Source organism: Natator depressus, chromosome 2, assembly GCF_965152275.1.
Source record: "Natator depressus isolate rNatDep1 chromosome 2, rNatDep2.hap1, whole genome shotgun sequence".
NCBI classification, from domain to species: domain Eukaryota; kingdom Metazoa; phylum Chordata; order Testudines; family Cheloniidae; genus Natator; species Natator depressus.
Window position 1 is genome coordinate 264,108,568 of NC_134235.1, and position 22,013 is coordinate 264,130,580.

At 71.0% G+C, this 22,013-nt stretch overlaps 1 protein-coding gene across 1 annotated transcript; it reads left to right on the plus strand.

Annotated features, from left to right (window-relative positions):
• Positions 1–9,049: 9,049 nt before the first annotated feature.
• AOC1 (amine oxidase copper containing 1) lies at positions 9,050–19,094 on the plus strand. Its single transcript, XM_074943588.1, has 4 exons — positions 9,050–10,742; positions 16,910–17,198; positions 17,521–17,653; positions 18,691–19,094. Exons 1-4 carry the CDS (start codon positions 9,050–9,052, stop codon positions 18,964–18,966), a joined length of 2,391 nt encoding a protein of 796 aa, XP_074799689.1. The 3' UTR covers positions 18,967–19,094.
• The last annotated feature ends 2,919 nt before the right edge of the window (positions 19,095–22,013 follow it).

A 22,013-nucleotide genomic window follows, 5' to 3' on the forward strand; every position in this document is an offset into this window, starting at 1 on the left:
TCCCCAGATCCTTTTATGCTGAACTCCTCTCTATATGTGGTGTTGTTGCAGCCGTGTTGGTCCCAGGATATGACCTGAAGACGAGTTCTGTGTAGCTTTAAACTTTGTCTCTCTCTCACCAACAGAAGTTGGTCCAGTAAAAGCGATCACCTCCCCCACCTTGTCTCTCTCGGACTCCTTCCTCGGCCGTCATTCCCCACTGAGTACGGGTGCAACGGACTGTTCCTTCCTCAGTGGAGGGCTTTGCATTTGTCCTTATTGAATTTCATCCTCTTTACTTCAGACCATTTCTCCAGTTTGGTGTACTCTCCATGCCGTTATCTAAATCAGTGAAGATATTGAACAGTACTGGACCCAGAACTGATCCCCGCGGGACCCCACTCCTTCTGCCCTTCCAGCCTGACTGTGATCCACTGATAACGACGCTCTGGGAACGGTTTTCCAACCAGTTCTGCACCCACCTTGCAGTAGGTTGTCCAGGCTGGGGCTCCCGCCTCTGTTTCTGAGAAACTCACTTGGGACAGTATCAAAACCCTTCCTGGAGTCGTGCTCTGCCTGCCAGGGTCGTTAGCGCCTCCCTAGCTGGAGTCACTCTTGGGCTTGGTGCATTGTGGGAGAACTAATCTGCCCATCCCAAAGCCGGGTGCGAAGCGTTCCTCGCCCCCCATCACATCAGCCGAGGACCCCGGCACTGCTCCCTGCTCGTGGACTGGCACTGAAGGAGCTTCCCCTGCTCACGCCCACCCTGGTGCCAGTGGCCATTCCTGCCCTTTCGAAGGGCGTGGCGGCTCTCAGAGATGGTGTGACATTATTGACGTAATCTGGGACCGTATAGATCATTGTTGCAACCAAGGTCCTGTAGTGGCACCAAATCTTATATAAAGGGGGTCAAATGAGGTGTCTCAGACAAGGTGATGGTTGGGATGATGCTGTCTGTGTGTGGGTATCATTTTTATAGTTAAAGTTATGAATATTGGCTCTATCCTGTCTGTAGTTCAAACGTGTGCTGTGCTTCTGGGTGACACCCCAGACAAGTTGGTGTCAGCTCTGCCTAGCCTGCTGGATGGCCCATTAGGGACCATCAGTGATACAACTGACCCATTGAGAGAAGGCAGACACGCCTTGGGACGCAGCCAGGTGTGCAGGGCCCTGCCTATGGACAGAACTCTGAGGTGTTTCCAGGCCACGGGATGGGCAGCTTGTCCTTGGGACAAAGGAAGCAGAGACCACATGGCAAGAGACTATAAACAGCTGCTGCAGCTCCTCCATCTGGTCTTCAATCCTGCTTCCGACCTCTGGAGGGACTTGGCTACAAATGGAAGCTCTGAACCAAGGACTGAATGACCCATCCCAGCTGGGGATGTTCTCCAGAGACTTGATTTGAACCTGCCGTTTATTCCATCACTGCTACAAGCCTGAATCAAGAACTTTGCCCTCACTGTCTGTCATTGATTCCATTAATTGATTCCATTGAACCCATTCTAGCTCTCATCTCTATCATTTTCCTTTTATGAATAAACCTTTAGATTTTGGATTCGAAAGCATTGGCAACAGCGTGATTTGTGGGTAAGATCTGACTTGTGTATTGACCGGGGTCTGGGGCTTGGTCCTTTGGGATCGAGAGAACCTTTTTTCTTTTACTGGGGTGTTGGTTTTCATAACCATTTGTCCCCATAACAAGTGGCCCTGGTGGTGATACTGGGAAACTGGGGTGTCTAAGGGAATTGCTTGTGTGACTTGTGGTTCACCAGTGGGGTGAGACCAAAGTCCTCTCTGTTTGGCTGGTTGGGTTTGCCTTGGGGTGCACAGAAACCCCAGCCTTGGGCTGCAAGTGCCCTCCTTTAAGCAATTTGTCCTGAATTGGCACTCTCCGTTGGGTCCCGCCAGAACCAGCCTTGTTACAGATGGTCCTGGCACCTTCGCTGCAGGTCCCCCCTGCGGCCTGGCCAAAGCACATGCTGCTGGCTCACCTTGGCACCCAGGCCTGGGCTGACCGGCCACGGCTCAGAGCACCGGCAGGAGGCGGCAGACCCCCCGGGAGCAGCGTGGGGCCAGAGCATGCACAGGAGGGAGACTGCGCCACACAGGTACCATGCCAGGGCTGACCGGGTGGGTGCCAGCCAGTGAGCTGGACACTGCGGCTGGTGAGTCCATCAGGACTGCGGGGCACCCAGTGGTGGTGGGCACAGACAATGGGCCCGCAAGACTGTCTGGCTTTGAGACAGGGCTGCCCTGGAGCATTAGGGACTGTGATGCCAGGCCTGTGCCCATTAATGCCTGCTCAAGGAGCAGGCGCCTGCCAGCTGCGAAGGGTACGGCCCTTGGGTGCCCAGAGAGGCTGGGTTTAAACCCCAGCTTGGGCGTTGCTGGCAGGGTGCAGACACCAGGGCTTGGCACAGCTCAGGGCTTACCTGTGGGGACGAGCAGGGTCCTTCGTCCCTCCAAGGAACACAGGAATCAGGGGGTCTTGGGGGCCCTGGTATTCAGGGAGACCCCAGCTCATGCGTCCCTTCCTGGCCGGGGTGCTGGCCAGAGACAACTCAGTGTCACCCCGAGCAGCTGCTGGGTGGCAGTGGAGAGTGTCTGGCAGGCTAAGGGGATAATGGTGGGCTCCCGCCTCTGCTGGCTTGCAAGCCTGGTCCAGGCAACCAGAACACGCCCCTCGGCTCAGTGGGGCCGGGGCCAGGCAGCTTGGTGACCCCCTTTCCCCCACCCCCGCCAAGCCCCCAGTGAGCAGCGTGGCCAAAGCAAGGTGGTAAAACCCAGGTTGCTGCAGGTAACGCTGGCAAGCCAGGGCAGGCGCCAAGGGGCCACCCAACAAACACCTGGCGTGTGTCAAACCTGGTGACCGACATCCAGAGCCACCAGTCCAGGCTCCCTGGCCAGGGAACACAGTGACCCCGGGCACCAGGTCTCCTTGCCTGCGGGACCGCAAGGGCTGTGCCCTTGGGGGGGGGGTGCAGGACCCCAGGCTCTGGAGGGGGGCAGGGGCCCTGAGGGGACAGGGCACAGGCTTGCGGGGCCACAGCAGGGGAAGGCTTTTCATGCCGTTATCACCTGAGGGGTGGCCAGGGCTGACGTGAGCCCAGGCCCCAGGCAGGATTGGCCCCGCTGGCCACCCATCCCAGCAGGCTCGGGGCCTGTTCCCAGCAGCACTGGGTGGCCCTGGAGTTTGGTCGAGGAGTCAGAGCAGCTGGGGCAGCGCATTGCTGGCAGGGACCAGCTTAACACTGTCCCCATGGGGTGAGGGCAACGGCCATGGGGCCAGAGCCTCCCTGGGGGCAGGACTTGCCAATCCCAGCACAGGGCCCGCATCACTGCCTGGCTCCAGCGGGTTACCCATTAACCCGGGCAGGGGAGGGGGCGTGACCCCTGGGGGCACCCATGCCCCCCTCCCTGGCCAGAGCCCATGACTCTGCCTGAAGGGGGGGCCTGGCCGTGGGGGCTGGGCAGGGCCTGTGGTGCCCGCTGGCCTCCCTGGCAGGGGCCGATGCCCTTCCCCTGGAGCCCCCGCCGCACAGTGGGTGTGAGGATGGGACGCAGCAGGGAGGGGGGAGCGTTGACCTGGGAATGTGCCCTGGGGAGGGGAGACCTGAGAGCCTGTCACCTGAGCCAGGAGGGGGAGGGGGAGGTAACACCTCTGCCCAGGAATGTGGACGGAGGCTGCAGCAGGGAACCTGCTCGGTGGGTTTAGTTTCAGTTTGGGGCTGGGTGGAGGAACACAGGGAACCCCAGGGCTGGGGTCTAAGCTCCCTGCTCCCCCAGAAGGACTTGACTGAGGGGTCCTGGGTGTCCCCACAAGCTCTGTTTTGGACTGTGTTCCTGTTGTCCGATAAACCTTCTGTTTTACTGGCTGGCTGAGAGTCTCAGTGATCCCAGGAAGAGGGGTGTAGGCCCCGGACTCCCCCACACCCCATGACAGGGGGCAATGGAGACCCTGAGGCCAAGCTGGCTGCCCTGGCTGAGAGGCCCTGGGGACAGCAGCTCTCATTTGGGGGGGCAGGGCAGGGGGCCCACGGCTGGGGGCAGGGCTGGTGCCGGGGCCATGTGCCGGAGCCCTGGACTGAGGCAGCACCAGGCGCCTCAACCTCACCAGCGCAGACCCTTTGGAGCCGGGGGGGGGGGGGGGGAGGGGGAAGGGGGGGCGGGTCAGACGCAGGGTCCCTGGGATCTGCCTTCTAGGTTGGGGGCAACCACTGTGTGGGGCCCAAGGCTGGAGCCTCTGTTAACAAAGGGTTAAAGATGTGAGATGGCTGGGCGCAGCGTGCCAGGGGCAGGGCAGGGCAGGGCGCAGCGGCCATGGCAGAGAAGGGCTGGGCGCAACGTGCCAGGGGCAGGGCAGGGCAGGGCGCAGCATGCCAGGGGCAGGGCAGGGCAGGGCAGGGCGCAGCGTGCCAGGGGCAGGGCAGGGCAGGGCGCAGCGTGCCAGGGGCAGGGCAGGGCTGGGTGCAGCGTGGCAGGGCAGGGCAGGGCTGGGCGCAGCGTGGCAGGGCAGGGCATGGCAGGGCAGGGCGCAGCGTGCCAGGGGCAGGGCAGGGCGCAGTGTGCCAGGGGCAGGGCAGGGCAGGGCGCAGCATGCCAGGGCAGAGCAGGGCAGGGCAGGGTGCAGCGTCCCAGGGCAGAGCAGGGCAGGGCGCAGCGGCCATGGCAGGGCAGGGCTGGGCGCAACGTGCCAGGGGCAGGGCAGGGCAGGGCGCAGCGGCCATGGCAGGGCAGGGCTGGGCGCAGCGTGCCAGGGGCAGGGCAGGGCAGGGCGCAGCGTCCCAGGGCAGAGAAGGGCTGGGCGCAGCGTGCCAGGGGCAGGGCAGGGCAGGGCGCAGCGTGCCAGGGCAGAGAAGGGCTGGGCGCAGCGTGCCAGGGGCAGGGCAGGGCAGGGCGCAGCATGCCAGGGCAGAGCAGGGCAGGGCAGGGCACAGCGTCCCAGGGCAGAGCAGGGCAGGGCGCAGCGGCCATGGCAGGGCAGGGCTGGGCGCAACGTGCCAGGGGCAGGGCAGGGCAGGGCGCAGCGGCCATGGCAGGGCAGGGCAGGGTGCAGCGTGCTAGGGGCAGGGCTGGGCGCAGCGTGGCAGGGCAGGGCAGGGCGCAGCATGCCAGGGGCAGGGCAAGGCGCAGCCTGGCAGGGCAGGGCATGGCAGGGCAGGGCGCAGCGTGCCAGGGGCAGGGCATGGCAGGGCAGGGCGCAGCGTGCCAGGGGCAGGGCAGGGCAGGGCGCAGCATGCCAGGGCAGAGCAGGGCAGGGCAGGGTGCAACGTGCCAGGGGCAGGGCAGGGCAGGGCGCAGCGGCCATGGCAGGGCAGGGCTGGGCGCAGCGTGCCAGGGCAGAGAAGGGCTGGGCGCAGCGTGCCAGGGGCAGGGCAGGGTAGGGCGCAGCATGCCAGGGCAGAGCAGGGCAGGGCAGGGCGCAGCGTCCCAGGGCAGAGCAGGGCAGGGCGCAGCGGCCATGGCAGGGCAGGGCTGGGCGCAACGTGCCAGGGGCAGGGCAGGGCGCAGCTGCCATGGCAGGGCAGGGCAGGGCGCAGCGTGCCAGGGGCAGGGCTGGGCGCAGCGTGGCAGGGCAGGGCAGGGCGCAGCGTGCCAGGGGCAGGGCAAGGCGCAGCGTGGCAGGGCAGGGCAGGTCTGGGCGCAGCGTGGCATGGCAGGGCAGGGCGCAGCATGGCAGGGCAGGGCTGGGCGCAGCGTGCCAGGGGCAGGGCATGGCAGGGCAGGGCGCAGCGTGCCAGGGGCAGGGCAAGGCACAGCGTGCCAGGGCAGGGCAGGGCGCAGCGTGCCAGGGGCAGGGCATGGCAGGGCAGGGTGCAGCGTGCCACGTGCAGGGCAGGGCAAGGCGCAGCGTGCCAGGGCAGGGCAGGGCAGGGCAGGGCGCAGCGTGGCAGGGCAGGGCTGGGCGCAGCGTGCCAGGGGCAGGGCATGGCAGGGCAGGGCGCAGCGTGCCAGGGGCAGGGCAGGGCTGGGCGCAGCGTGCCAGGGGCAGGGCATGGCAGGGCAAGGCGCAGCATGCCAGGGGCAGGGCAGGGCTGGGCGCAGCGTGCCAGGGCCGGGCAGGGCGCAGCGTGCCAGGGGCAGGGCACAGGCCTGGGGCTTGGGGGCTGGGATGCTCTCAGAAGCCGGGGTGGGTATTTCCCTCCCCTCCACACCCGCTGTCTCTGAGACCATCGTTATCTCCTCTCCCCTTGGGGGGGCCTGAACCCCCCGCCCAGCCCTGGCCCTGGGCCAGGAGCTGCTGCACCCCCCCCCCAAGCCAGCCAATGGCATCCCTCGGCCCTGCTGTGGGGGGGGGCTGTGGGCGGAGTGGGGCACGGAGCAGAGCGGGTGCTGCAGCCACAGAGCCAGAGTGGGGCAGGGACTGCAGGTGAGTGACACAGGCTGGGCTGTGGGGTGCACGGGGGGGGGTGCATGGGGGTGAGGGGGGGTGCACAGGGTAGAAGATGCCCTTGGGCTGTGGGTGCAGTGGGGTTGAAATCTTTGGCAGGGGGATGGGAGGGACACAGGGGGAGCTGCACTGGCTGGGGGGCTGGAGCCCAGAAGGGGCAGGCAGAGGGTCCCCCAGCAGGTGCCCCCAAGCCAGGCAGCTCCGGGCATTTATCTGCCTGTGCCCCGGCACTGGCTACATGGGGAGTCTCAGGGCTGAACCGGGTGGGGGCAGGGGCTGGCTAATGCTGCCAGCAGCCCCAGAGGGGCAAGTCTGGAGGCTGTGGGGATCCCGCTGGGGGGCACGGGAGCCCTGCTGCTCAGCACCCTGCGGGGTTCTGGGCACAGCTGCCCTGTGAAGCCCCAAGCTCTGCCGGTGCCCCTGTCACAGGGTCCCCGGGCGATGCTCTGGACCTGCTCCCTACGAAGCCAGGCAGGACTCTGGGGAAGTCTCCTCTCTGGGGGCAGCCTGTCTGCAGGACACACAGCTCCCCCGGCTCCACCTTCCTGGGCCTGACCTCGGAGCATTCAGCCTCCTCTGCCCCTCCGTGCGCTTCCCACAGCCAGTCCGCTCAGGCGGGGTCCTGGGGAAGCCAGAGGGTCCTGCCCCCCAACTCCGCAGTCAGACGGGACTCTCAGCCAGCCAGTAAAACAGAAGGTTTATTAGACGACAGGAACATGGTCTAACACAGAGCTTGTAGGTGCAGAGAACAGGACCCCTCAGCTGGGTCCATTTTGGGGGGCAGTGAGCCAGACAACCACGTCTGCACTTCACTCCATGTCTCCAGCCAGCCCCAAACTGAAACTCCCTCCAGCCCCCCCTCTTCTGGGCTTTGTCCCTGTCCCGGGCCAGGAGGTCACCTGATTCCTTTGTTCTCCAACCCTTTAGCTCTCACCTTGCAGGGGGGAAGGGCCCAGGCCATCAGTTGCCAGGAAACAGGGTGTCGGCCATTCTCTGTGTCCAGACCCCTGCCCACACCTGCCCTCTAGGGCTCTGCAATGATCATACACCCTTATCCCATCACCTAGATACTTAAGAACTGCACAGGGGAAACGGAGGCACCCCCACACTATTCAGAGGAAACATTAAGAACAATCCCACTTCGTCACAGCCCCTCACTCCCAACCTGCAGCCCCTGCTAGCCCAGCCCTGGGCTCCTCTCTGTTGGCTGCTGTACTGCCAGCAAGCCCGGGCCACACTGTGTGGATAATCCTGACAGCAAGTATCTGGGCTGTAGGGCAGGGCCCGGCAGGGGGCACAGAATTGCAGACGTGTGGGACTGGAAGGGAACTCTGTAGGTCAGCCAGTCCCATCCCCGGCACTCAGGCAGGGCAACGTGCCAGTGCTTTGGAGGACAGGCTTAAAATTCAAACAGATCTGGACAAACTGGAGAAATGGTCTGAAGTAAATTGGATGAAATTCAATAAGGACAAATGCAAAGCCCTCCACTGAGGAAGGAACAATCAGTTGCACGCATACACAGTGGGGAATGACGGCCTAGGAAGGAGTCCTGCGGAAAGGGATCTGGGGTCATAGTGGATCACAAGCTAAATATGAGCGAACAGTGTAACAAACATCCTTCTGGGCTGTATGAGCAGGAGTGTTGTAAGCAAGACACGAGAAGTAATTCTTCCGCTTTACCCCGCGCTGATTAGGCCTCAGCTGGAGTATTGTGTCCAGTTCTGGGCCCCACATTTCAGGAAAGATGTGGAAATCCAAAGAGCCACAAAACGGATGAAAGGTCTAGGAAACATGACCTGTGCGGGAAGATTGAGAACACTGGGTCTGTTTGGTCTGGAGCAGAGAAGACTGGGAGGGAACATAACAGTTTTCAAGTACATAAAATGTTGTTACAAGGAGGGAGAAAAATTTTTCTTCTGAACCTCTGAGGACTGGACAAGAAGCAATGGGCTTAAATGGCAGCATGGTGGAGATTAGGAAAAACTCCCGACCTCTCAGGATGGTTCAGCACCGGAATAAATTGCCCAGGGAGGTTGTGGAGTCCCCGTCACTGAAGGTTGTTAAGAGCAGGTTGGACAAACTCCTGTCAGGGGTGGTCTGGATAATACTTAGTCCTGCCTGGTGCAGGGGACTGGACTAGGCGACCTCTCGAGGTCCCTGCCAGTCCTACGACTCTGCTTCTACATAGACTCATAGAATATCAGGGTTGGAAGGGACCTCAGGAGGTCATCTAGTCCAACCCCCTGCTCAAAGCAGGACCATAATATAGACTGTCCTGCCCCCTCAGTCACCATACAGCTCTCCCATCTGCCCCCACCAGGAACCGCAGCGTTCCCATCTAACCCAGGCTGGCAGCCAGGGCCCGGCTTCCCGTGTCCCTCCCCAGGCGCTGTAACGGGACTGGCTCCTGCGCCAGGGTGCCAGTGGGGTGAGCAGGGACCTGCAGAGCAGACAGGGCTGGAGGGAGCAGGGGAAGGTGCCCTGGCACATGCCCAGGAGGGTGACCAGCTGAGGAGCTGGGGCTGCCTGGGGCCCTGAGGGGTAGGGCAGGGCCCACACTGTTTCCCCCAGCTCCTGGCATGGGTGCAGTGCCTGCCCCATGGCCTGCCCTCTGGTGCTCCCCGCAGTCCCCCTGCAGAGCCAATGGCCCAGGCTGAGCCCAGGCCTGCTGCGCATGGCATGGAGCCCCCAGCTGGGCGCGCAAAGCCCAGTGCCACCCTTGTGGGGCTGCTGCAGTCATGGCTCGGCTCCTGCGCCTGGAGGGCTGGGGCTGGTGGGGAGAGCGGGCTCGGCTCCTGCCCCCCTGAGCGGCCCCTCTCGATGCCCAGGTTCCCAGGGAAGATGCGGCTGGAGACCCTCGCGTGGGTGGTGGTGGCGCTGGGCGTCCTGGCCAGCGCCAGCCCCACGCCCCAGCTGGGGGCATCGATCTTTGCTGACCTGAGCCCGGCGGAGCTGCGGGCAGTGCAGAGCTTCCTGCTGAGCCGGCCGGAGCTGGGGCTGGTGGCCGGCCGCGCGGACTCGCTGGCCAGCAACAGCCTCTTCCTGGTGGAGCTGCAGGTGCCCAGGAAGAGCCAGGCCCTGCAGTTCTTGGACGGGGGCAGCCCCCGCCCGCCACGCCTGGCCCGCGCCATCATCTTCTTCGGGGAGCAGGCCCAGCCCAACGTCACCGAGTTTGTGGTGGGGCCCCTGCCGCGGCCCAGCTACTGCCGGCCCGTGAGCTACAAGGGCGGGCGGCCCGTCCCCTTCGCCGCGCGGCCCGTCGGCCTGCTGGAGTACCAGCTGATGCACCGCCGGCTGCTGCAGCTGCTGGAGCCGCTGGACCGGCTGCTGCGCGACACCGCCGGCTTCTGGTACCACAACTGCAGCCAGCGCTGCCTGACCTTCTCGGACGTGGCGCCCCGCGGGCTGGGCCCCGGCGAGCGCCGCTCCTGGCTCATCCTCCAGCGCGCCGTGGAGGGCCACTTCCTGCACCCCGTGGGGCTGGAGCTGCTGCTGGACCACGGCTCCCGCGACCCCGGCCGCTGGGCCCTGCAGCAGCTCTGGTACAACGGGCAGTACTTCGCCAGCGCCCAGGAGCTGGCCGGGCGCTACGAGCGCGGGGAGCTGGCCCTGGCCCCGCCGCCCGCGCCCGAGCTGCTCTTCTCCACCTACCAGCCCCGCGGCCGCTTCAGCACCGGCACGCCCACGGACGTGCACGGGGCCAAGGTGTGCGAGCCGCAGGGCAAGCGCTACCGGGTGCAGGGCAACCTGGTGGAGTACGGGGGCTGGCGCCTGGCCCTGCGGCTGCGCTCCTCCTCCGGCCTGCAGCTCTTCGACCTGCGCTTCAATGGCCAGCGGCTGGCCCACGAGCTGAGCGTGCAGGAGGCCGTGGCCTTCTACGGGGGCCACACGCCCGCCGGCATGCAGACCAAGTTCATCGACAGCTCCTGGGGCATGGGCACCCTGGCCCACGAGCTGGCGCCCGGCATCGACTGCCCCGAGGTGGCCACCTACCTGGACGTGCATCACCTGTACGACGCGCCGGGGCCGGTGCGCTACCCCCGCGCCCTCTGCCTCTTCGAGCTGCCCACCGGCGTGCCCCTGCGGCGCCACTTCGACAGCAACGCCCAGGGCGGCTACCGCTTCTACGGGGGCCTGGAGGGGCGGGCGCTGGTGCTGCGCACCACGGCCACCGTCTACAACTATGACTACATCTGGGACGTGCTGCTCTACCCCAACGGGGTGCTGGAGGCCAAGGTGCACGCCACCGGCTACCTGCACGCCACCTTCTACACGCCCCCGGGCCTGCACTACGGCACCCGCCTGCACCACGACCTGCTGGGCAACCTGCACACGCACCTGGTGCACTACAAGGTGGACCTGGACGTCGCCGGTGCGTGTCCCCGCCCCGCAAGCCGGGTCCTCCCCCGGCACAGCCCTGCCAGCCCCGGCCCCCGGCCTCGGTCCTCCCCCGGCACAGCCCTGCCCGGCCCCGGCCCCCCGGCCTCGGTCCTTCCCCGGGACAGCCCTGCCCGGCCCCGGCCCCCCGGCCTCGGTCCTTCCCCGGGACAGCCCTGCCAGCCCCGGCCCCCCGGCCTCGGTCCTTCCCCGGGACAGCCCTGCCAGCCCCGGCCCCCGGCCTCGGTCCTTCCCCAGCACAGCCCTGCCAGCCCCGACCCCCCGGCCTCGGTCCTTCCCCGGCACAGCCCTGCCAGCCCCGGCCCCCGGCCTCGGTCCTTCCCCAGCACAGCCCTGCCAGCCCCGACCCCCCGGCCTCGGTCCTTCCCCGGCACAGCCCTGCCAGCCCCGGCCCCCCGGCCTCGGTCCTTCCCCGGCACAGCCCTGCCCGGCCCCCACCCCCCGGCCTCGGTCCTTCCCCGGCACAGCCCTGCCCGGCCCCGGCCCCCGGCCTCGGTCCTCCCCCGGCACAGCCCTGCCCGGCCCCGGCCCCCGGCCTCGGTCCTTCCCCGGCACAGCCCTGCCCGGCCCCGGTCCCCCGGCCTCGGTCCTTCCCCGGGACAGCCCTGCCAGCCCCGGCCCCTGGCCTCGGTCCTTCCCCAGCAAAGCCCTGCCCGGCCCCGGCCCCCCAAGCCGGGTCCTCCCCCGGCACAGCCCTGCCAGCCCCGGCCCCCCGGCCTCGGTCCTCCCCCGGCACAGCCCTGCCAGCCCCGGCCCCCCGGCCTCGGTCCTTCCCCGGCACAGCCCTGCCAGCCCCGGCCCCCGGCCTCGGTCCTTCCCCGGGACAGCCCTGCCCGGCCCCGGCCCCCGGCCTCGGTCCTTCCCCGGCACAGCCCTGCCAGCCCCGGCCCCCGGCCTCGGTCCTCCCCCGGCACAGCCCTGCCAGCCCCGGCCCCCGGCCTCGGTCCTTCCCCGGCACAGCCCTGCCAGCCCCGGCCCCCCGGCCTCGGTCCTCCCCCGGCACAGCCCTGCCCGGCCCCGGCCCCCGGCCTCGGTCCTTCCCCGGCACAGCCCTGCCCGGCCCCGGTCCCCCGGCCTCGGTCCTTCCCCGGGACAGCCCTGCCAGCCCCGGCCCCTGGCCTCGGTCCTTCCCCAGCAAAGCCCTGCCCGGCCCCGGCCCCCCAAGCCGGGTCCTCCCCCGGCACAGCCCTGCCAGCCCCGGCCCCCCGGCCTCGGTCCTCCCCCGGCACAGCCCTGCCAGCCCCGGCCCCCCGGCCTCGGTCCTTCCCCGGCACAGCCCTGCCCGGCCCCGGCCCCCCGGCCTCGATCCTTCCCCGGCAGAGCCCTGCCAGCCCCGGCCCCCCGGCCTTGGTCCTTCCCCGGCACAGCCCTGCCAGCCCCGGCCCCTGGCCTCGGTCCTTCCCCAGCACAGCCCTGCCCGGCCCCGGCCCCGGCCCCTGGCCTCGGTCCTTCCCCGGCACAGCCCTGCCCGGCCCCGGCCCCTGGCATCGGTCCTTCCCCGGGACAGCCCTGCCCGGCCCTGGCCCCCCGGCCTCGGTCCTTCCCCGGCACAGCCCTGCCAGCCCCGGCCCCCCGGCCTCGGTCCTTCCCCGGCACAGCCCTGCCCGGCCCCGGCCCCCCGGCCTCGGTCCTTCCCCGGCACAGCCCTGCCCGGCCCCGGCCCCCGGCCTCGGTCCTTCCCCGGGACAGCCCTGACCGGCCCCGGCCCCTGGCCTCGGTCCTTCCCGGGCACAGCCCTGCCCGGCCCCGGCCCCCCGGCCTCGGTCCTTCCCCGGGACAGCCCTGCCCGGCTCCGGCCCCCGGCCTCGGTCCTTCCCCGGCACAGCCCTGCCCGGCCCCGGCCCACGGCCTCGGTCCTTCCCCGGCACAGCCCTGCCCGGCCCCGGCCCCTGGCCTCGGTCCTTCCCTGGGACAGCCCTGCCCGGCCCCGGCCCCCCGGCCTCGGTCCTTCCCCGGCACAGCCCTGCCCGTCCCCGGCCCCCCGGCCTCGGTCCTTCCCCGGCACAGCCCTGCCCGGCCCCGGCCCCCCGGCCTCCGTCCTTCCCCGGGACAGCCCTGCCCGGCCTCGGCCCCTGGCCTCGGTCCTCCCCCGGCACAGCCCTGCCCGGTCCCGGCCCCCCGGCCTCGGTCCTTCCCCGGCACAGCCCTGCCCGGCCCCGGCCCCCCGGCCTCGGTCCTTCCCCGGGACAGCCCTGCCCGGCCCCGGCCCCTGGCCTCGGTCCTTCCCCGGGACAGCCCTGCCCGGCCCCGGCCCCTGGCCTCGGTCCTCCCCCAGCACAGCCCTGCCCGGCCCCGGCCCCTGGCCTCGGTCCTTCCCCGGCACAGCCCTGCCCGGCCCCGGCCCCTGGCCTCGGTCCTTCCCCGGCACAGCCCTGCCCGGCCCCGGCCCCTGGCCTCGGTCCTTCCCCGGCACAGCCCTGCCCGGCCCCGGCCCCCCAAGCCAGGTCCTCCCCCGGCACAGCCCTGCCCGGCCCCGGCCTCCTGGCCTCTGTCCCCACCCGGCACAGCCCTGCCAGCCCCGGCCCCCCGGCCTCGGTCCTTCCCCGGCACAGCCCTGCCCGGCCCCGGCCCCTGACCTCGGTCCTTCCCCGGCACAGCCCTGCCCGGCCCCGGCTCCCTGGCCTCGGTCCTCACCCAGCACAGCCCTGTCCAGCCCCGGCCCCTGGCCTCGGTCCTTCCCCGGCACAGCCCTGCCCAGCCCCGGCCCCCTGGCCTCTGTCCCCACCTGGCACAGCCCTGCCCAGCCCCGGCCCCCCGGCCTCGGTCCTTCCCCGGCACAGCCCTGCCAGCCCCGGCCCCCCAGCCTCGGTCCTTCCCCGGCACAGCCCTGCCCGGTCCCGGCCCCCCGGCCTCGGTCCTTCCCCGGCACAGCCCTGCCAGCCCCGGCCCCCCAGCCTCGGTCCTTCCCCGGCACAGCCCTGCCAGCCCCGGCCCCCCGGCCTCGGTCCTTCCCCGGCACAGCCCCGCCAGCCCCGGCCCCCCGGCCTCGGTCCTCCCCCGGCACAGCCCTGCCCGGCCCCGGCCCCCCGGCCTCGGTCCTTCCCCGGGACAGCCCTGCCCGGCCCCGGCCCCTGGCCTCGGTCCTTCCCCGGGACAGCCCTGCCCGGCCCCGGCCCCCGGCCTCGGTCCTCCCCCGGCACAGCCCTGCCAGCCCCAGCCCCCCGGCCTCGGTCCTTCCCCGGGACAGCCCTGCCCGGCCCCGGCCCCTGGCCTCGGTCCTCCCCCAGCACAGCCCTGCCCGGCCCCGGCCCCCTGGCCTCGGTCCTTCCCCAGCACAGCCCTGCCCGGCCCCGGCCCCTGGCCTCGGTCCTTCCCCGGCACAGCCCTGCCCGGCCCCGGCCCCTGGCCTCGGTCCTTCCCCGGCACAGCCCTGCCCGGCCCCGGCCCCTGGCCTCGGTCCTTCCCCGGCACAGCCCTGCCCGGCCCCGGCCCCCCGGCCTCGGTCCTTCCCCGGGACAGCCCTGCCCGGCCCCGGCCCCTGACCTCGGTCCTTCCCCGGCACAGCCCTGCCCGGCCCCGGCTCCCTGGCCTCGGTCCTCACCCAGCACAGCCCTGTCCAGCCCCGGCCCCTGGCCTCGGTCCTTCCCCGGCACAGCCCTGCCCAGCCCCGGCCCCCTGGCCTCTGTCCCCACCTGGCACAGCCCTGCCCAGCCCCGGCCCCCCGGCCTCGGTCCTTCCCCGGCACAGCCCCGCCAGCCCCGGCCCCCCGGCCTCGGTCCTTCCCCAGCACAGCCCTGCCCGGCCCCGGCCCCCCGGCCTCGGTCCTTCCCCGGGACAGCCCTGCCAGCCCCGGCCCCCCGGCCTCGGTCCTTCCCCGGCACAGCCCTGCCAGCCCCGGCCCCCCGGCCTCGGTCCTCCCCCGGCACAGCCCTGCCCGGCCCCGGCCCCCGGCCTCGGTCCTTCCCCGGCACAGCCCTGCCCGGCCCCGGCCCCCCGGCCTCGGTCCTTCCCCGGCACAGCCCTGCCCGGCCCCGGCCCCCCGGCCTCGGTCCTTCCCCGGCACAGCCCTGCCAGCCCCGGCCCCCCGGCCTCGGTCCTTCCCCGGCACAGCCCTGCAAGCCCCGGCCCCCCGGCCTCGGTCCTTCCCCGGCACAGCCCTGCCAGCCCCGGCCCCCCGGCCTCGGTCCTTCCCCGGCACAGCCCTGCCCGGCCCCGGCCCCCCGGCCTCGGTCCTTCCCCGGGACAGCCCTGCCCGGCCCCGGCCCCTGACCTCGGTCCTTCCCCGGCACAGCCCTGCCCGGCCCCGGCTCCCTGGCCTCGGTCCTCACCCAGCACAGCCCTGTCCAGCCCCGGCCCCTGGCCTCGGTCCTTCCCCGGCACAGCCCTGCCCAGCCCCGGCCCCCTGGCCTCTGTCCCCACCTGGCACAGCCCTGCCCAGCCCCGGCCCCCCGGCCTCGGTCCTTCCCCGGCACAGCCCCCGCCAGCCCCGGCCCCCCGGCCTCGGTCCTTCCCCAGCACAGCCCTGCCCGGCCCCGGCCCCCCGGCCTCGGTCCTTCCCCGGCACAGCCCTGCCAGCCCCGGCCCCCCGGCCTCGGTCCTTCCCCGGCACAGCCCTGCCAGCCCCGGCCCCCCGGCCTCGGTCCTCCCCCGGCACAGCCCTGCCCGGCCCCGGCCCCCGGCCTCGGTCCTTCCCCGGCACAGCCCTGCCCGGCCCCGGCCCCCCGGCCTCGGTCCTTCCCCGGCACAGCCCTGCCCGGCCCCGGCCCCCCGGCCTCGGTCCTTCCCCGGCACAGCCCTGCCAGCCCCGGCCCCCCGGCCTCGGTCCTTCCCCGGCACAGCCCTGCAAGCCCCGGCCCCCCGGCCTCGGTCCTTCCCCGGCACAGCCCTGCCAGCCCCGGCCCCCCGGCCTCGGTCCTTCCCCGGCACAGCCCTGCCCGGCCCCGGCCCCCGGCCTCGGTCCTTCCCCGGGACAGCCCTGCCCGGCCCCGGCTCCCTGGCCTCAGTCCTCACCCAGCACAGCCCTGCCCGGCCCCGGCCCCCCGGCCTCAGTCCTTCCCCGGGACAGCCCTGCCCGGCCCCGGCCCCCCGGCCTCGGTCCTTCCCCGGGACAGCCCTGCCCGGCCCCGGCCCCTGGCCTCGGTCCTTCCCCGGCACAGCCCTGCCCGGCCCCGGCCCCTGGCCTCGGTCCTCCCCCGGCACAGCCCTGCCCGGCCCCGGCCCCCCGGCCTCGGTCCTTCCCTGGGACAGCCCTGCCCGGCCCCGGCCCCCCGGCCTCGGTCCTTCCCCGGCACAGCCCTGCCAGCCCCGGCCCCTGGCCTCGGTCCTTCCCCGGGACAGCCCTGCCCGGCCCCGGCCCCTGGCCTCGGTCCTTCCCCGGGACAGCCCTGCCCGGCCCCGGCCCTTCCCCGGCACAGCCCTGCCCGGCCCCGGCCCCCCGGCCTCGGTCCTTCCCCGGCACAGCTCTGCCCGGCCCCGGCCCCCCGGCCTCGGTCCTTCCCCGGCACAGCCCTGCCCGGCCCCGGCCCCCCAAGCCAGGTCCTCCCCCCGGCACAGCCCTGCCCGGCCCCGGCCCCCTGGCCTCTGTCCCCACCCGGCACAGCCCTGCCAGCCCCGGCCCCCCGGCCTCGGTCCTCCCCCGGCACAGCCCTGCCCAGCCCCGGCCTCCTGGCCTCTGTCCCCACCTGGCACAGCCCTGCCCAGCCCCGGCCCCCCGGCCTCAGTCCTCACCCGGCACAGCCCCACCCTCGCCTTTCTCCCCCCACCCAGCCCCTCCAGCCTGGTCCTTCCCTGGCCCAGCCCCACCCAGCCCCGCTGTTTCCCTTCTCCCCTCCGGCCCCTCCAGCTGGGTCCTTTCCTGGCACAGCCCCACCCAGCCCCGCTCTTTCCCTGCTCCCTGGCCGCTCATGGCTACTGGGCTCCCTCCCCCACCAGTGCCCAGGCCAGGGGCTGTTCCTCGATGGGATCCCCCAAGCTGAGGTTGGATGGACCCAGGAGTCCTGTTTCCATGACGGCAGATGGAGCTCAGGGGAGCATCAGCCTCAACCTGCTACCCTGGTCTCGGGGCAAGCTCCCAGCTTCGTGGCAGCTCAGCCCCTGCACAGGGCAGGGCCCTTCCAAGCGTCCCTCACCGGGGGGCAGGGATACCCCCCAGCCCCTGGGCTGCCCCGAGGCCCCCCCTCACAGCCCGTCTGCCCCCCGCAGGCACCCGGAACAGCTTCGAGACGGTGGACGTGCGGTTCGAGAACATCTCCAACCCCTGGCAGGCGGGCGAGCGGGTGGTGCAGCCCCGTCTGCACCGGCGGCCGTGCCGGAGCGAGCGCCAAGCCGCCTTCCCCTTCGGCACGGCCCTGCCCAGGTACCTGCTGATCTCCAGCCCCACCCAGCGCAACCGCTGGGGGCATCCGCGCAGCTACCGCATCCAGTACAGCTCGCAGGCCGACCGCGTCCTGCCCCGCGGCTGGAAGGAGGAGCAGGGCGTCGCCTGGGGACGGTAAGGCCGGGACCCAGCAGCCAGCGGGGGGGCCCCACACCACGCGGGGGCCGCGGCCCAAGGGAGCAGCACCCGGGGGCCGGGACAGCCGGGGGCCCGGCAGGGGGCGCCCTGGGGTCTCTGGGACTGGCGCTGATCAGCAGCAGGGGTGGGACCGCGGGAGGGCCGGCCGGGGTGGTCTCAGGGCCCCTGCCCAAGGACGGAGCCGGGGGGATGCCCGGGGGCCGGGGGGGCCCTGCCCAGCGGTGGTGTCTCCCTTGAGCCCGCCGGGCCGCACCCCACAGGGGGACTGGGGCTCAGCTGCGGGACCCGCTGTGGGCAGGTACCACCTGGCGGTGACGCGGCACCACGAGAAGGAGGCGACCAGCAGCAGCCTGTACGCCCAGCACGACCCCTGGCAGCCGGCCCTCGACTTCGAGAGCTTCCTCCGCAACGACGAGAACATCGAGAACCAGGTGCTGGGCAGGCCTGAGCCTGCATGGGGCCGTGGGGGGCACCGTGGGGTGGGGCCCTGAGGCTCTGCTCTCTATGGAAAGGAGGGGATGGGGGGAGGCAGGGCTGGGCCCCCAGTGTGTGCGGGGTGATGACTCTGGGGGGTGGGGCCCCAGCCTGTGGGGAAGCCCCAGGCCATAAGTGGGGCCCAGGCTGTGGGGGGGTCAGTGCTGGGACCTCGGCAATGCAGGGGGTCCCAGGAGTGACTGTATGGGGTGGGGTTGGGACCCTGGAGGTGCAGGGAGGCCCCGGGCTGTGGGGGGCAGTGCCGGGGCCTCAGTAACTGTGGGGGGTGGGATTGGGGCCCCGGGCTGTGGGGGGCAGTGCCAGGGCCCCAGTGACTGTGGGGGGTGGGATTGGGGCCCCGGGCTGTGGGGGGCAGTGCCAGGGCCCCAGTGACTGTGGGGGGTTGGGATGGGGCCCTGGAGGTGCACGGGGCCCCAGGCTGTGGGGGGCAGTGCCGGGGCCCCAGTGACTGTGGGGGGTGGTATTGGGGCCCCAGGCTGGGGGGGGGCAGTGCCAGGGCCCCAGTTACTGTGGGGGGTGGGATTGGGGCCCCGGGCTGTGGGGGCAGTGCCAAGGCCCCAGTGACTGTGGGGGTTGGGATGGGGCCCTGGAGGTCAGGGGGGCCCCAGGCTGTGGGGGGCAGTGCCGGGGCCCAGTGACTCTGGGGTTTGGGATTGGGGCCCCAGGCTGGGGGAGGGGGCAGTGCCAGGGCCCCAGTGACTGTGGGGGGTTGCGATGGGGCCCTGGAGGTCAGGGGGGCCCTGGGCTGTGGGGGGCAGTATCAGGGCCCCAGTGACTGTGGGGGGTGGGATTGGGGCCCCAGGCTGGGGGAGGGGGCAGTGCCAGGGCCCCAGTGACTGTGGGGGGTGGGATTGGGGCCCCAGGCTGGGGGGGCAGTGCCAGGGCCCCAGTGACTGTGGGGGGTGGGATTGGGGCCCCAGGCTGTGGGGGGCAGTGCCGGGGCCCCAGTGACTGTGGCTCTCGTCCGTGGCAGGACCTGGTGGCCTGGGTGACGGTGGGTTTCCTGCACATCCCGCATGCTGAGGACGTGCCCAACACGGCCACGCCCGGCAACGCCGTCGGCTTCTTCCTGCGCCCCTTCAACTTCTTCGACGAGGACCCGTCGGTGGCCTCGCGCAGCCCGGTCATCGTGCGGCCCCGGGACCCGGCCGCGGCCCGGGTGGAGATCCAGCGCTGGACGCCCGCCAGCCCGGGGCCCTGCGTCTCCGCCGAGCCCTTCCACTACAACGGCACCTACTGGCAGGAGTGAGCCCGGGCCCTGCCCACGGCAGCAGGGCCCGGCGGGCGTCACGGGCGCGAAGGGGCCCCTGGCCTCTGCTCCGGCCGGCTGGGGCCATGGCTCTCGGGACCGGGGGGTGGGGCAGCTCGGCAGCTCCTAGCCCCGGGGGTCGCCCACAGACAGCTGGGCCTGGGGGGTACGGGGGGGGAGGGGGCGCAGACTGAAGGGCTTGGCCCCGTGCTAAGGGGACTGTAGTCGGTAAATACACGTCTCTGCCCAGCCCGCGGTGTCTGTTGGGGCTGCACGCCCCCATGCGACGTGTGGGGCACTCTGGGCGGGGGTCAGCGAGTGGAGGCTCTGGGGGCTGGGTGTGTCCGTATGGGGAGCTGGGGGGAGCGCCGTGTCTGCAGGCATGGGGGAGACGTGGGGGGGGCTCTGGGTTGGCGTGTGCACGCTCTCGGTCCGGTGTAGGGGATACGATCCCGCAGCCTGCCCGGCCTGCTGCCTGCCCCACTGGACCCCCCAGGCACAGCCAGCTCCCCCAGGCCCCACGCCCACCACTGAGCAGGGCAGGGCCTGCGCTGGGACCCCCCGACACGGAGGGGCGCTGTGCTGCCGGGAGCCGGACACAATGGTGGGGCAGGAGGTGCGGACAGCGGGCGGGGGGCGGGGCGAGTAGGGGCTGTGAAGTTGGGGACACACCAGGGGGTGCCGGGCTGCAGGGGGGGTCCAATGGGGCGGGAGCCCTGGGCACCATTTCCTGACAAGCTGGTGCTTGTAGTGTCCCCCCGCAGGTCTGGCCCCCCCATGCCAGGTAGTACTGGCTGTGACCCACAGCTGATCCCCCAGTCCAAAGTGTGGGAGGGGCCACGTCCCAGGTGGGGGCTGTGTGGCGTCCCAGGGCTGGACCCCCCTGGCAGAGCCGTGTCCCAGGGCTGCCCCAGTACTCCCAGGCTGGCGCATGTCCGTGGTGCCCCCCCCGAGGCGCAGAGGCAGATGGAGGCATCGTTGGCTGGTTTATTGGCGCGCTGGGGGGTCACGTGAAGGCGCCATGCGGGGATGTGGGGGAGACACAGACCGGGCAGTGCCCGCTACAGGACATGGCACAAGGACAGCACACGCCACTTGGAGCCTGCCGGCGGGTCGCTGACGAGAGCCCCCCGGACCGGGCTGCTCCCCCCACCCCCACGGCGTGGAAGGGAGCCAGGGGCTCAGGGGGGGTGTGGCTCCCCACCCTCTGCACAGCATGGGGAGAGCCCCCCTCCGGGGACAGGGCAGACTCTCAGCTGTCCCCCCGGTGGGGTTCGGGGCAGGCCAGGGGAGGGGGCGGTACCTGCCAGACAGCTCAGGGCTCCAGGGCACAGCTGCCCCAGTGAGCCCCAAGGAGGGGGCCGGCTGGGGAACGGCAGCCCAGAGATGGGGCGCGTGGGGGCACTGGCAGGAGACGGGTACGTGAGCAGGGGCCACCTTGCCAGCAGGGATGGGGAGCAGCCCATGGCCCTGCCAGTCACCTCCCCCCACAGCAGGGCCAGCCGTGTGCGCCCAGAGCGGGGCGCTGCACCCCCCACAGGGAACAGCCCCCCCCAACACACACACACAGGGAATGGGGCCCCCCTAGCCCCCACGTAGACACACAAACACACAGAACAGCCCCTCTCCTAGACACACACACATAGGGAGCAGGGCCCAGACACGCACACAGGGACCCAACTCCCGTCCCCCACACCAGTCCCCCCCAAAAACTGCACAGGACCATCTCTCTCTATATATACACACAGAACAGAACCGCACACACACACACTGCCCCCCCCCCACACGGAACAGGGCTCCCCCCGCCCAGGGAACAGGGCCGCACACACACAGTGACCCCCCCCACACACAGAACAGGGCTCCCCCCTGCCCAGGGAACAGGGCCACACACACACAGTGACCCCCCTACACACACGGAACAGGGCTCCCCCCCCCGCCCAGGGAACAGGGCCGCACACACACACTGCCCCCCACACACACACACGGAACAGGGCTCCCCCTCGCCCAGGGAACAGGGCCCCACACACACACAGTGACCCCCCTGCACACACGGAACAGGGCTCCCCCCCCCCCCCGCCCAGGGAACAGGGCCACACACACACACTGCCCCCCCCCGCCCAGGGAACAAGGCCGCACACACACAATGACCCCCCCCACACGGAACAGGGCTCCCCCCCGCCCAGGGAACAGGGCCGCACACACACAGTGACCCCCCTACACACATGGAACAGGGCTCCCCCCCCCCCCCGCCCAGGGAACAGGGCCGCACACACAGACTGCCCCACACACACACACGGAACAGGGCTCCCCCCCCCCGCCCAGGGAACAGGGCCGCACACACACACTGCCCCCCACACACACACGGAACAGGGCTCCCCCCCCCCCCCCCCCGCCCAGGGAACAGAGCCGCACACACACAGTGACCCCCCTACACACACGGAACAGGGCTCCCCCCCGGCCCAGGGAACAGGGCCGCACACACACACTGCCCCCCACACACACACACGGAACAGGGCTCCCCCCCGCCCAGGGAACAGGGACGCACACACACAGTGACCACCCTACACACACGGAACAGGGCTCCCCCCCCGCCCAGGGAACAGGGACGCACACACACAGTGACCACCCTACACACACGGAACAGGGCTCCCCCCCCCGCCCAGGGAACAGGGCCGCACACACACAGTGACCCCCCTACACACACGGAACAGGGCTCCCCCCCCCCCGCCCAGGGAACAGGGCCGCGCACACACAGTGACCCCCCTACACACACGGAACAGGGACGCACACACAGTAATCCCCCCCACCCAGGGAACAGGGACGCACACACACAGTGACCCCCCTACACACACGGAACAGGGCTCCCCCCCACCCAGGGAACAGGGACGCACACACACAGTGACCCCCCTACACACACGGAACAGGGGCTCCCCCCACCCAGGGAACAGGGACGCACACACACAGTGACCCCCCTACACACACGGAACAGGGCTCCCCCCCGCCCAGGGAACAGGGACGCACACACACACTGCCCCCCCCCCACACGG